A 15909-nucleotide genomic window follows, 5' to 3' on the forward strand; every position below is an offset into this window, starting at 1 on the left:
GCTGATAAAGGAGGAGAAGCCTGTGGCATAGTGGTTAAAACTCTTGCCTAGTGTATAATACAGCCCAGGTTCGAATCCCAGTAAGGGTATGGCTAGCTGATGAGAGCTAAATAGCTCGAAATGGATCTATACTAGTCTCCCTTTATTTTATCAGCACAAATACAACATTATATATATATATATATATATATATATATATATATATATATATATATATATATATATATATATATATATATATATATATATATATATATATATATATATATATATATATATATATATATATATATATATATATATATATATATATATATATATATATATATATATATATATATATATATATATATATATATATATAGTCACAACCCCTGATATGCCCAAATATGGGAGGGAGCATAATGCTTCCCTTTTCTGTTTTTCGGCTCACCCTAGGAGACTATCCAGGCAGAAAACCATTTTTTAAGGTTGCCTTATGTTGCCTCAGCACAAATGCAACACACACACACATACACACACACACAATGTCCAATTCCTTCAAATTAGAGAAATCAGGTCTGAGTAATGTGCTTGGTGATCCAAAATTTATGCCAGCAATTAATAGAAAAAGGTAAATAGATTATGACCTTTTGCACCTAATTACAGGTATAGAATGTTAATTATAGCTATGGCATCATAACATTGAGTGCACCAGAATTGAAGCTTTTAGTAGGTTAAAATGCATAAATGTAACACTCTCTGAAAGAACTTCAGAAAACTTTCCTTAAGCCAATTAGCAATTTTTATGGGCTTATCAAACTACGTTTGCACAATTACAATAAGAAAGATATGGCATGAAAAGATTACCTGGTAACCAAAAATGATAGATTTCTTTTAAAACAAACTTAGAATATGGAGAAAACTTTGCTCCCTTCCTCTTAAACAAAACAAGCAAACAGCAATAAACAAACATAACCATCCTTCATTGTTTTGTATATAACATATTCAAATGAATTTTCAGCTTAAAACATACAAGTTTTTTTTTACATGATTCACTCTATTAGTAGAATCTAATATTCAAATATACCTACATCTAACAAGAAGTAATCATTTTTCCTTTTTTTTTGCAGAGAACGAATGTCAAATAATTGTTAAATTGTTGTCATTGGGCACACACACGAGTCCCTTTTTGGGAGAGGGGGCGGTCTAGAAGCATGAATAATAAATAAATAATAAACTTATTTCAGTAGTTTTCTTTTTCATCTATTTTTAAACACATCCATAAAAATAATTTTAATAAAATATAATTAAGCACTTAAACTAATTTTTCTTTATATGTTGCTATTTAAATTAATTTATCTATATGTTCATGTATGTATGTATGTATGTATGTATGTATGTATGTATTACAATTCTATTTATTTTCTAATTTTTGAATTTTAACATTTTTTCTAAGTGATGTATATAAAATGTTACGTACAATGTGTTATATACCGTCTCCATTTATGTAACACATAAATAAGAATCATTGCATTGTTCTTTTTCTATGTTTTGTAGGTAGTAAAGTAACCAGCCACATCAGTGGGGGAAAAAGATTTAATTTTCTCCTTGACTCAGAATTATGGATGTAAAAGACAGAAGGCACCGTTCTTTAACGAGAGGTAGATGTGGGAAGGAATGTCGCTATACAAGTTCTTCACTGGACAGTGAAGACTGCAGAGTACCTACTCAGAAGTCCTATAGTTCAAGTGAGACACTGAAGGCTTATGATCATGATACAAGAATGCATTATGGAAATCGAGTTACTGACCTAGTTCACAGAGAATCAGATGAATTTCCAAGACAAGGTATGTTATAGATTCTAGATTTTTATCAATATTATAAGTGATCATGTATTTACTTAGGATGTCCCTTTGGCAAATGTTCAGGTTCCATTGTGATGCTAAATTTTGAACATGTTGCCATTAGGCATTCAGAGATGCCTTTCTGTATTTTCCTTTCAGTGTAGAAGTATTAATAATTATTAAAATTATGCAAGTATCATACAGTTATATTTAAGTATTCTAAATATTATAATCTTGCATTACGTTATCAAGATTTTTACATGTATAGTAGAAACATTTTCGCATTTATTGTTTCTGGATTAGTTGGCCTCTGAAACTATTAGTATAATTATCTTACAGCAAACTCACACCCAGTCTCCATCCAATGAGTTAATTTACTGTTTTTTCTGTTTCTTATTTAACTAAATTACATTTTGTTAAAAAATTATAAGATAAATCCCCCCTAATTTTCATTTTATTTTATCCTTATGTTCTACTGTTTCACTAACATCCAGAAGTCTGTAATTAAACCAAGGACTGAGAATTACATGAATGTATAAATTGCTGTCCAATATACCTTACATTTCAAGAATTCCATTAAAATGTATGAAGAATGTAGTAATTTTTTAAAATTTTTTGCTTACAGTTTGTTTCTCTCTACATTTCTTTAAGTGTTTATTCATTGTCATTTTATTTTTTTAACCTTCAAATTTATCAATTAATCAAATAAATATACTTCAGATGTGTAACCTTGCATTTAATATACCGGTAGTCATATCTATAATGCAAGGTATGTAAATATTTGTAGACTTGCATTGAGCTTCTTTTAAATCATCTAATTCTTTTGTAAGAACCAAGCCAGTTGTTTCTAGGATTTTCCCTAGCCCCAAATGAATCTCATACAATGAAATATCATGAAATATGACCTTGCTAACAAAATGGATCCCATAGGCTCATCAGTTTTATGAGAAAATTTTCATTCAGCACTGATTTAATTTAATCCAATTTATAGTTATATAAATGCACATGATACTTGATGCTTTATAAATACCTTTTAATCTATCTGGATCATTGGTTCATGTAATAATTAATCATATTTAACTGCTTTTATCAATACATTTATGAGATCATTGGTTTCATTTTTTTTCTTTCCAAAATGTTAAAAACTCTGTGGAGCTATAAACATTAAACCAGTTTCTTAGGATATTCTCCAAGGAAACTCAGAATGGTTTCAGTCTTCCAAACAGCAATGCAAACTTGCTTAAATTTTGAAACACCAGTTGGCCAAAGACTCAAAGAACTTTATTGTTTAGTAGATAACTGTATTTGGATTTCCCACTGTTTGTTGTAGCCTCCGCCTCACAACAATACACATCACATTACGTCTGTAGCATTACTTTTAAGAACAATGTTATTTGAATAAAACATTGCCCTTTTAAAAAAAGTTTCAGACTACCCTGTATCTGGATCTCTTGAAATTTTAAAAGCTTCCTCATCCACTATATGAAATATGTACTCTATATTGTTTGTAATATTTTAGTTTAGATATATGTTGAGAAAGAGGTGGGGGAGAGAGACTTGTAATATTAGGTAATTATGAGTGGAAGACCTAAAAACAAGAAAAAAGAAAAACAACTCATTATAGTAAACATGTACACAGAAAGTGAATGCCAGTACAATGATATAAAAATAATAAGTAAGTAAGTAATCAAGCAAGTAAGCATATAAATAATAAATAATTTGATAGTATAAATATAAAAACACAAATGTCATAAAATCTATCTCGTTGAAAGCATTAAGTGTTTGAAGATATGCTGTGGGTTAACAGTCAACATTTGACTCACAATTGATTTAAAACAGACAATCATAAATTAAATGAATAATATGTATCTGCACTAGTAATATGTATCTGCACTAGTGATTTTTTTTATTTAAAGCTATAGAATATGTATGTACTGTATACTAATTCATTCTGAGGTTCATTCAGTCGTCTGATTTGTCACCATACAGATATGAATATGTGTTCAGACACATAGCTATAATTGAATGTCTCAGAGAATGTTTTGTTGTTATAAATAACCTTAATTGCTTTTTATAATTGTATTAAGTTTTATAGTTTTCAGTGCTCAGTATTCAGATGGGTGGCCATATAAATGTATTTAGTAAATATTTTTTTAAACATTTATGTTTAAAATAATTTGTTCTTCATTTTTTTATTGCACAGTTCAGTATTGCATGACAACATAACAATTAGTTAGTGAAACTTTATATAATAATGACATTTAATAAAGATAAAAGTTTTAAATTTAAATAACAATCTTTTAAACTGTGATACCTAGATGGTATAACACTTAAAATCAAGAAAATATACTTTCATAGCTCTGTATGGAAAATTAGTAAAGTCTGAACTGAGAAATTTTCAGAATGTATACATTAAAAAGTGTTGTAATTGAGGTAGGTGAAAAGTAGGCTTTCCAAGAATGATGGTAAAGAAGAAATAGCAAGCTATCTTGATTATTTTGTTTTCAAAATAGAAATTAACTATTTTCCGAACATAGTTGCTTTTTTACTATTTGAAAGAAGCCACAATACAAGCTTAATCTACTTTAATACTGAAATCCACTTGAGAGGGATTAATGTTTAAATAAAGAAAAACCTTTTGTTTCAGGTCTGTAACTTAATACTTTGTTAGGGTGAGAAGGGCAAAGATAAGAAAATGAAGGAATAAACCAAGTAGGTACATTCTCCAAGTAATACTTTCTAGAAATTTAGGAAAATGTAATCAGTGAATCAAATAACTGTTAAAATATGCTTTATTAAGAATATTATGAAGTACTTTACTATCAAGAATGTAAAGTTGTGGGTTGAGCCAGGTTTAAGACTGGGTCAGGATAAAGGTTAGATGCAATAACATGGGGAATAAATTAGGTTACAAGATATACACTGAAACTCTTGAAATATATCAGCAGTTGTCTGATACAATTGCATTTAGTCCATACATAAAATATAAAACTCAAGTCATTAGTCATATATTATGTCATACTAATTATTCATGTAAGACTCTTTTTTTTCCACACAGGTCAACAACTCACAGTGAAGACATATATCACTCATGAGAATATAGTTTCTTTTTTTAAATAAAGTTTTTATCTTATTTTTAAAACAAACACAACACATAAAATCTTCCTTCTTTACATACTGTAGAAAGTGTATCAGTTGGTTACAAAAGGCTTTCGTGCATCTCTTCCATAGTCATCAAGCATAATTCATATTAACTCAAGTATTTTAACTCAGATATTTATACATGTTACCGTCATTATACCTCCATTTTCATTTGACTGTAATTGTTTAAACGTCCTTCATCATAAAATATACCAAGATTTAATACATAACCACATACTGGCATTTCATTTACTATTTCTCAAAATCCTCCAATGACACTAAATCCTTATGTCCTATTCTAGCTAAACATCCATAATATTTAATAACAAAGTTTTCTGTCCTTCTTTCCAAATCACTTTTTACAATTTACATCCCATCTCCTTGTGTTGTACCCATATAGATAGATAGATAGATAGATAGATAGATAGATAGATAGATAGATAGATAGATAGATAGATAGACAGATATAGATACACACACACACACACTATTATCATTATCCCTCCTTTATTTGACTATGTCCTGCATCATATCATCTCCCCCCTAATAATCAAGACTTAACTGAATCTAACTTAATTCTTTTTTTAATTTTTATTAACCTTTATATGTAATCCAAAAGGTTTCTAATCTTCCTTTCATGGGTACCATTCAATATTCATATCCAGTTATTACTTATCATAACACTACACATTGTATACATTATTATCATTATCAATTATTTATTTAACTATATCTATTATCACTAAATTTTGCTAAGTTTAGCTAGTTTTAAATTATACTCTTCCATCTATCAACCTGTATCTTTCCAGTAGCAAAACAGTCTCATATCTTCTGCCATTTGTGGTGTCGGTCCTCTAATCATCTCTTTAATCAACTTTGTATGGACTCCTCTTAGCAACTCTTTGCTTATAGAATCTCTCGTGTAATTTCGATGCCCTTCTTCTGTTTCCTTAATCAGCTTATCTTTGATTGTCAGTAGTGTTATCAATGAGATTAAGATAAAAATTCTCTCTTTAAATCCATACATTCTTTTGTTTTCCCTTCTTCTGTATCTTTCCATCTGGGGTAGATTTCCCCTCCATTTAATTCCTCTTTCAGTATTCCACTCTTTCCCTTTTCAGAGACAAACCAATCGCCATAAATATCAGCAATTTTAATTTCTTTATATTCATTTTCCTTTTCGATTTTAGGATTTTAACCATCACCTTTTCTATTTGATTAGCATCTTCAACTTCATCATATTTTGCTGTTAGTTACACTAAAACTTCCAACTTCTTCTCTATCCTTTCATATGTATCTGATAATTTCTGTATTTCTGAGAATATCTTTTGCAGAGAATATAGTTTCTTATATAGCAAGGAAACATATAAGTTCAGTTAAGTCCTTTTCCATTAATTCATTGGATCCTACTTTCTTGTCACTGTCTTGGTATTACTATCTGATTTTCTGTTATGATTAGGACAATTTGGAGGAAGGGAAAATAAGTTATTAATTATTTAGCTATTCCAAAATTAATATCACCCCCCCCCCTCCTTTAGAGTGAAAATTTGAGAGGGATCACATTGAGTCCTATTTTGCCGGCTAATAGCAAACTTCAGTGATACAGGTAACATTTTCTGTGAATAATGTTTGCTCACAGGGCAATGCTTGTACAACACTCTGATGTATTTACCAAGGAAATTCACCCAGGATTGAGGTATTTTAGCCCTATTCTTTTTTCCCCATTTGCACAGGCCACTTTCTGGAAGAGGGAGAATGCTTGTTCTAACCAGAGGCTGGTTGGAACTTTTTAGGGAACTGAGAGTGGGAGTGATCCATAACTATATTGTAGCCAATCAAAGAATATTTTGGGGATCATTTCATCACAAAGCTTAAGAATCTCTAATTTTATTTGCAATTTATTTGCAATTCAGAAACATAAGAAACACTAGGAGATATAGAAAAAGAGCTGGACTCAAGGACTCCAAGGTCATCAGTTTGGATTGTTGCTACCAAAGACCCAAATCCCCCCCTTTCCATTGACTAGTGGGATTTGGCTTTGACCATTAGTTAATTAGGTTCTTGCATACACACACACACAGACACACACACACACATACATACACACTTTATTTGTCATTGTACATTTACACATACAACAAAATTAACGTAACACCCAGAGACCAGTTGCAACACCCATAACAATCCCCAAAACACACCCCCACCCACAAAAAAAAGCTATAGATATCAATAATAAATTCATCTATACTTTGAACTCAATGATTGTTCCTGCTTATTTGCACATCACATTAGCATCCCTTTGCTATTCAGTTGAAGAAGCAATTAAATAAATATCCCGGCCTATCAACATTTGCTTTCTGGAGAAACTTGGAAAATGCTTTCTATTTTACAGTGATCCTAAAATTTTGAATGTGTTTGTCTTTATTACTTCATTATAGAAAATTTATCCAAGTTATCATTCTTCCTTTTCACTATTATTATGGGTGTGTATGTGAAAAAGAGAGAGAGAGAGGGAGAGAGAGAGAGAGATTCAGCAATCTTATAGGACAGCGATGGCGAACATTTTTTGGCTTGCATGCCATAAGTGGGGGGAGCGCAGGAGGGTCGTGTGCAGGCATGCCAAACCCTAATGCAATGCGCGACCCCACCCCACCCCGTGTGCATGTGCGCACTATAGGTGCAACTCCCCCATTTTTGCATGCTTTTTTCACCCTCGCCAGGCTCCAGAGGCTTTATAGGAGAATGGGGAGGCTGTTTTCGCCCCCCAGAAGCCCTATGAAGACTTCAAGGACCTTCACGAGGCTTCCCTGAAGCCTCCGAAGCAGTCAAAACAACCCTCCAAGCAAACCAGAAGTGACTTCCAGTTTATTCGGAGGGTCGTTTTAAGCACTCTGAAGGCTTCAGAGACCTTCAAGAGGCTTCCCTGAAGCCTCCGGAGCACTCAAAATGACCCTCCGAGCAAACAGGAAGTCCATTCCTGAACTTCCAGTTTGCCCGTAGGGCCAGTTTTTTGCGCTCTGAAGGCTTCAAGGAAGTTCATGAAGCCTCCGGGGGGGCTCTGGGGGGCGGGGGAGGCTATATATCTTCTATCTTAATTACTTACATTGCAATAATTTAGTCACTTTTCATGTCCCTTCTTGGCACAACTATATTGTGTGGATTGACAGTTCATATTTTTGTAATAGTTCATTGAAAATAAGTTTTTAGTTTTGTTTAGGTACTGTAGTTAATCAATTGTTCACAGAATATATTGAAATGTATGTGAATTTTAATGGAAAAAAACCCTCTGCAGTTTGATCCTGGAAGCATATTGCATACTGCAATGATTTTACATATTATTTTGGCATTATAACAACTTGTATATCTATAACTAAATGTCAAAGAAACATTTAATGTTTAGGGTTATTTTTTCTGGGTGTACCAAAGCACATTGGAAAATGTATATTTTTAAAAACAGAAAATGCTCATTATATGCTCAAGTTTTGTAAAAAGTTCCTGCTTCTGACAAAATTGCAATCAGAAGCAGAAACTTTTTACAAAGAAGTCACCAAATTATTATTTAGCATTTCAGGGTTGCATTCATAAATGCTTTTTCTTTCATTCATCTTGAATTTAAAGTCAGGTTTGTAATCAATTCCAAAAGAATGTAAGTAAATAAGATATGCTTCGAGATTTTAACAACTATATAACAAATAGGAATTGGTTAGTGATTTATAAAAGTCTCTTCAATTTCTTAGAATATCTTGATAGATTAACAACACCCAAAATTTATTGTACTAATATTGTCCTAAACCTTAGATTTAATTTTACTGGGGCATAATATAATATTTTCCTAATATTTCTAACTCATATATTTTATACTGTTTAAAGACAAAGAGAATGAAAATAATAATTTCCTATTGTTAAAAAACCTACTTTGATCTGTTTTGAGATGAATTAGTGAAATTATTAGCAATAAATTCAACATCTTAAAATAAGTTTTGTACAACTGTTTGTACAATATAATATCTATCAAATCATGTTGTCAGATCCCAGTCAATAGAGTCTGTGAGATCTTGTTATGAAAGTATAGGGTTTCAAATCAACCCTAGCAAGTTTACATTAATTTTGAGTCCTCTGGATCTTGGGACTGTACATTTTGGATCTTTCATACAGTGGGAATGGATATTTTCCATTTTTGGTTCTAGGGTAGGTGCCACGGCCCTAGTGTACAATTTACAGGTTCTCTGGTTCTAACAGCTCCTAATTGAACCTATAGACCTTTACCTTTGTTTTGAATGCCAATTTCGAATTAGAGGGAGAAGTGGGAGAGGGAGAAAGAAATGAAAGAGAGCTGAAGGGAGAGAATGAGAGAGAGGGAAAAGAGAGGGAAAGAAATCAGGGGGAAAGAAAGGAAGAGAAAAGAAAGAAACTAACTTTTCCAGACCTATGACGAAAGCAATGGCAAGCTAGATCTCTTGCCAAGAAAACTACAGTTTGCCAGATGGCACAAATTGGAAGCAAGTCTGATTTTTAAAAAAGAAAATAACAGAGATGGCAAAAAATGCATCTGAAAATAAGATTATTTATAATTTTGGATAACGTATTATATTGTCAAACTCAAAAGAAATCAAAATATATATCCTATTGCTGTTAGTACAATCTTGTCAGCTTCTCTCAACTCAGAGTTCACTATAAAAAGAGTACAGAGAAGCAATTTCCCTCAATAACTTTTTGGATTTGCTATTGTATTCAATGAGAAAGAAAGAAAAAGAAAGAGGGAAAGGGAAGGAAGGAAAGAAAGGAAGGAAGAAGAGAAAGGGAGAGGAAAAATAGAGAAAAATAGAAATGAGGAGGGAGAGAGAAGAGAGAGAGACCCTATTCCCACAGAAATCACTGAGCCATGAAACCTTGGTAGGCATGTCGGGGGAGGTGTCATGTGACTGGGTGGGAGTGTTGAGTTGGCCACACCCACCCAGGTTTTGTGGCTCCCGGTGTTACATAGTAGCAATGAAAATAATTTTATGGTTGGGGGTCACCACAACATGAGGAACTGTATTAAAGGGTTGCGGCGTTAGGAAGGTTGAGAACCACTAGATTAATGCAATATATGCTACATAGGTTGCCTAAGAAGTGTACCCAGAAGCCCCTTTGCAGATAGTTACAGGCATATCTCAGCTGCACTGGATTCGAATAGGCTTCCAGGTGAAATTTAAAATGCTGGTTATTCCCTATAAATAAAGCTCTACATGGCACAGAATGTTATTTATGAACCCCATGTCCAATAGGATGGGCATGTTTCAGCTACCTTAACTGGCACAATTTGATGTGGGAAAATCAGGAAGCACAGGGTTTTTTTTCTGCTAAAGCATCTGTGCTCTGGAATGATCTCCACTGCTACCTCCACAAATATGTTATTAGTTTTTTGCCAATTGTGTTTTTAGGACTAAAATCTGGTTCTTTCCTTAGGATAGTTGGATTGAAGCTATCTTTTAGGATTTAACATGAATTTGAGTTCCTATTAATTTTTGTTGTTGGGTTTTACCAAACTGTTTTCTAATTTGTTAATGATATGACACACAGACTTCCAGGACGTTTTTTTTTAAAGTAAATAAATAAAAAAGCAAACTTAATGCTTGTATTTGCAACTCTAATCTAAATGTTTAGTGTTTACATTTTGTAGCTCTAGAGTAATATTTATGAAAATAGATACTGTGACAGAATGGAGAAGATAATGATTGTTACCCATTATGTAACTGACTGCTAAGACTGACAACAAACTGCAATTAAGAAGATAACCTAAACTGGGGAAAGGGTTGAGATAAAAACTGCTCTTGAAATTCAACTGCAAGCTTCAACTGGTCCAGAATGCGCCATTCTAGCTACACTGAGGTTTGTCTGGGTTACTCGGCTACTGTCCAGGCTGTGCTAGCCAAATGTCAGTATACTTCTTGATGAAATTCAATGTTTTGGTTCTCATGTTTAGGGCCTCAAATGGGACAAATGAATTGGTCACTAAATGAAACCTCACATGATGGCAACTGTGCTTATATTATTTTATTTCATCTTTCATTTTCCTTCAGCATCAAAATAATCAAACCATTGGATGAGTCCAGTTTTTTGAGAGTGGGGAGAAGGTTTTCTGATAAAAGGGTAATCTTTGTTTTTTCAGCAAGCCTGGGGATCAATTGGCAATAGGGGACCTACCTACTACTCTACAGCTACATTGTATGCAATATCCTCCTTCTCATAGTCTTGTTTATATAAGTTTATTGTTTTAATTGGCTTTGTGGAATGTTTAATTGATGATTTTACTGTATTTTGCCGATATAATTGTCAATTCATGTAAGATGGGTGGCCGTATAATTTTGGCCAATGAATAAATAGTTCAATTAATTGCCCCATTAATATAGCGAGTGAATTATTTTACTGATTTTTTTTTAAAAAATAAAGTCTAATAATCCAATAACAGTTTATTGTATTCCCAATAAATGCTTACAAAATTTCTCTTTATGTATGATTGCAGAAATAAATCAGTGCATCAGTGAAGATGAAGAGCAATGTGCGAGGGTTTGCCTGTGCAGGGTAAATACGAAAATCTTCCACTCTGGCTCTAATATTATTCAAAAGCAATATAAAAACTAACCAGTAGTTTCTCTTATAAGAACATTGTTTAATATTAAAGTTACGGTTTTTTAAAAAATATTTTCTAATAGTTTATTTATGCAATCACAATCAGACACAGATTTTTTTGTTATTCTTAAAGAAAGGGAATGGTATAATTTAAATATAATTTAAATTTGAAGAGCAATTTAAATAGTGTACTTGTCAGGGTTCCAAGTACCCACAGTACACAGAACTCCTAAGCAACTAAATTCTTCAGTTTTATTTGGATATATCATATTGGCACAGGCTGGTGAAAACTGACTGAATGTTCTTGTGGTTTTCATCTAATTAAAAGTGAACGTTTTTCTCCTTCCCTAAACAATCAATCAATCACATGGTACAATCAAGTTGTCATCCGGTTGCCTGGCAAATTCACTCCTCTTCTTTCCGACCACCTGTGGCGATGCCCTTGGTTCCCAGGGCAAAGTATTTTGTTTTGGATTCAAACCCCAACCATCTCTATTCCCCCTCTCCCTATCACTCAGCTCCAGTATGGCAGCACTGAAGCTTCCAAATGGGCTAAATCAGGTCAGCTTCAGCGTTAACAGTACGTTCAATTGAACTAATAGTCAGAGGACAACGCAAAGAAGAGAAAATTAAGATATTGAATATATTAAAACAGACTGAAGAATAAGTGAAGAACATTTTTTTAAAAAAATAAGAATTATCTATTAGCTTTGGGAAAACAAATTAACAGGATTGCTAGACTGTTAATTGTCTCTCAGCAATAGTGATTGTAAGAAATTTGGCAACCCTTCTGGAGATATTTACTGAGCTGTCAGCTAAAATGAAGTTAGTGATCTCTTCATCTGATCTTGCATGAATGTGAGTCAGTAAAGTAATTGTTAATTCAATGCACCACCTCTTGTAAAGAAGGGAATTGGAAAATTATATGTGTAACTGCTTCTATTTCCTCTTGTGGCAAAAGCAAAGCCAGTCTTGGATTGGAACATTTTGAAGTCTTTCCTTAAAACAGAAGGAAGACAAAATGTTAAATCAGATATGACAAAAATGCTTTCAAAGTATTTTTCATGAGATAACAATTTCCCAACTATTATCCAGGCTCTAGTAGGTTTGTATGTAGATATGTACTCCATGTACACACACACACACACACACACACACACACACACACACACACTGTCATAGTTGACTAATTGTTTTCGAAAAGGAGAACAAGACAAAAATATATACAAGTCTTAATTATTAGCCACTCAAACAAAAAAATAAATAAAAAACGTTGCAAACTAATAAGCTGATAAATATATTAGCATCACTTTAAACTTTTACTCATATCAGATTGTTTCTAATTTGCAACCTAAATGAATTATATTATAAATGAAATGTTGATATTTCTGAGGTAGAATAAAAAACAATTATCTGCTTTACCTAATGAATACACATCTTTGTTTTCTACCCTGATTTACATATTTTTAAATCACATTTATCCCAAACTTTGATTCTATGTTTGAATCTATGTACATGTACTCTCATGCATGCAATTAAATATGTGCTCTCATATTAGCTTTCTTGCCAAATTCTCGTTTAAAAAACATTGTAAATGCATACATTATCACCATGATCTGCTTCAAGCACTGAATTCATTAAGTAGATTGTTAATAAAATGCAGAATGATATATCACAATTTTAATGCTCTGTCTCCCAAAGTTAATGAAGAGTTATAATTTTCTAGATGACAAATTAAAAGGAGGTTAAAATGGTGGATAAGATTGCCTAGAGATTTAGCAACATTCTAATTAAAATAAAGCGAATTAAAATCTTGATTTGGGAGAGATTAAAAAGTATGAGGAATATGCGGCTTATTATTGCTAGAGGCCAACATTTGTGTATAAATAAGAAAGATATTGTAAACCTTAATATATATATATATATATATATATATATATATATATATATATATATATATATATATATATATATATGTATTTGTGTTACAACCCCTGGTATGCCCTTTATTTATTTATCAGTACAAATACAACATATATATACACATACATACATACATACATACATACATACATACATGAAATCAACTTTGAAGGAGCCAGGTTCCACCCTGGCTCCTTGGTTTACCGAGGAGCTAAGGGTGATGAAGCGCTGCAAGAGATGCCTAGAGAGTCGTTGGAGATCCTCCCGATCCGAATTTGACCGAGCACAGGTACGAGCCCATTTAAGGACGTACCTAGTGGCATTGAGAACGGCCAAACGTCAATATTGTGCCGCTCTCATTGCATCCGCAGAGAACCGCCCTGCCGCCCTGTTTCGGGTGTCCCGCTCCCTTCTGTTTCAGAGGCCGCGGGAGGCCCCTCTACAGGGTAGGGCAGAGGAGTTTAGGAAATATCTGCAGGATAAAGTCGCTCAAATCCGGAAGGATTGGGTCCCCTTCAGTGGCCCAGTCGAGACGCCAGTGGCGAGTCTTGAGAAACCTTTTTGGGAGGAGTTTGACTTGGTTGTCATCGAGGATTTGGACAGATTGCGTGGACGACTGCGACCTACCACATGTTTACTGGACCCGTGTCCCTCCTGGCTTGTACTGGCATCCTGGGAGGTTACACGCGATTGGCTCATGGGCCTAGTGAACGCTTCGTTGGGTGAGGGGTCTCTCCCGGCCGCCTTGAAAGAGGCGGTGGTGAGACCCTTGCTCAAGAAGCCTTCCCTGGACCCTACGGAGCTGGCCAATTATCGTCCTGTCTCCAACCTTCCCTTTTTGGCGAAGGTTGTAGAGAGTGTGGTGGCTTCTCAGTTTCCACGACATCTGGAGGAGAATGATTATCTAGACCCGTGCCAGTCTGGCTTTCGTCCTGGGCACAGCACAGAGACGGCCTTGGTCACGTTGGTAGATGATCTCTGGAGGGCCAGAGATAGGGGCTGTTCCTCTATCCTGGTCCTATTAGACCTCTCGGTGGCTTTTGATACCATCGACCATGGTATCCTGCTGCGCCGACTGGAGGGGTTGGGGGTCCGGGGCACCGTTTTGCGGTGGTTCGGCTCCTACCTCTCTGGCCGGACGCAACGTGTGTTGGCAGGGGAGCAGAGGTCGACCCTATGCCCCCTTACTTGTGGGGTGCCACAGGGGTCGGTCCTCTCGCCAATCCTGTTCAACACATACATGAAGCCGCTGGGTGAGATCATCCGTGGTTTCGGGGTGGGATATCATCTGTACGCTGATGATACTCAGCTGTACATTTCCACCCCGAACCACCCCAACGAGGCCGTCGAAGTGATGTCCCGGTGTGTGGAAGCCGTACGGATCTGGATGGATGACAACCGACTCAGGCTCAACCCTTCCAAGACGGAGTGGCTGTGGGTTCCGGCTCCCCGGTTCAACCAGATAATTCCATCTCTGGCCATTGGGGGCATTCAACTCGCCCCCGTGGAGCGGGCGCGCAATTTGGGCGTCCTCCTAGATGCCAGGCTGTCCATGGATGAACATGTGACAGCCGTGGCCAGGGGGGCATTCCACCAGGTTCGCCTGGTGCGCCAATTGCGCCCCCTATTGGACCGGGACGCCCTACGCACAGTCACTCATGCGCTGGTGACGTCTCGCCTGAACTACTGTAACGCTCTCTACATGGGGCTTCCCTTGAAATGCACTCGGAGACTGCAGTTGGTCCAGAATGCAGCTGTGCGGGTGATTATGGGGAGTACTAAGTATTCCCATGTGACACCTCTCCTGCGCGAGCTGCACTGGCTTCCTGTGGTCTATCGAGTGCGTTTCAAGGTCTTGATTACGATCTTTAAAGCGCTCCAAGGCTCAGGACCTAGTTTCCTGCGGGATCGTATTCTGCCCCATACATCCCTATGACCCATCCGCTCGCACAGAGAGGGACTTCTCCAGGTGCCGTCCACCAGACAGTGTCATGGGGCGGCACCTAGGAGCAGAGCCTTCTCTGTGGCGGGTCCAGCCCTGTGGAATGACCTCCCCCCGGATATTAAGACCACTACTGACCTCCGCTCCTTCCGTGTCAAGCTCAAGACCCACCTTTTCCAAATAGCTGGCCTGGCTCAACCATAACTTCGTATCGCTCCTGATGGGTTTTTTTAATCTAGTAATTTTATTTAAGGGGATTTTAAATTGTGTTTTTAATTGTCTTTCACTTATAAGTCAACTCTCCTCCATGCACATATGTATATGTCTCTGTTCTTTTTGTATATATGTTTGTCTTATGTGTATTTTTATTCGTTTTGATTGTACGCCGCCCCGAGTCCTTCGGAGAGGGTTGCGGCTAATCAAATAAAAATTATTATTATTATTATTATTATTATTATTAGGTTA

At 35.2% G+C, this 15909-nt stretch overlaps 1 protein-coding gene across 1 annotated transcript in view; it reads left to right on the top strand.

The window, feature by feature from the left end:
• The window catches only part of TENM2 (teneurin transmembrane protein 2), a 1011554-nt gene that overhangs the window by 131446 nt on the left and 864199 nt on the right, over positions 1–15909 (top strand). The window contains exon 2 of the mRNA XM_081934447.1: positions 1540–1829. Within this exon, the coding sequence (XP_081790573.1) occupies positions 1604–1829 (226 nt within the window). The 5' untranslated portion in view covers positions 1540–1603. The remainder of the gene's footprint in view (positions 1–1539; positions 1830–15909) is intronic.

Source organism: Natrix helvetica (assembly GCF_964273705.1).
Source record: "Natrix helvetica genome assembly, chromosome: 1".
NCBI lineage: Eukaryota > Metazoa > Chordata > Lepidosauria > Squamata > Natricidae > Natrix > Natrix helvetica.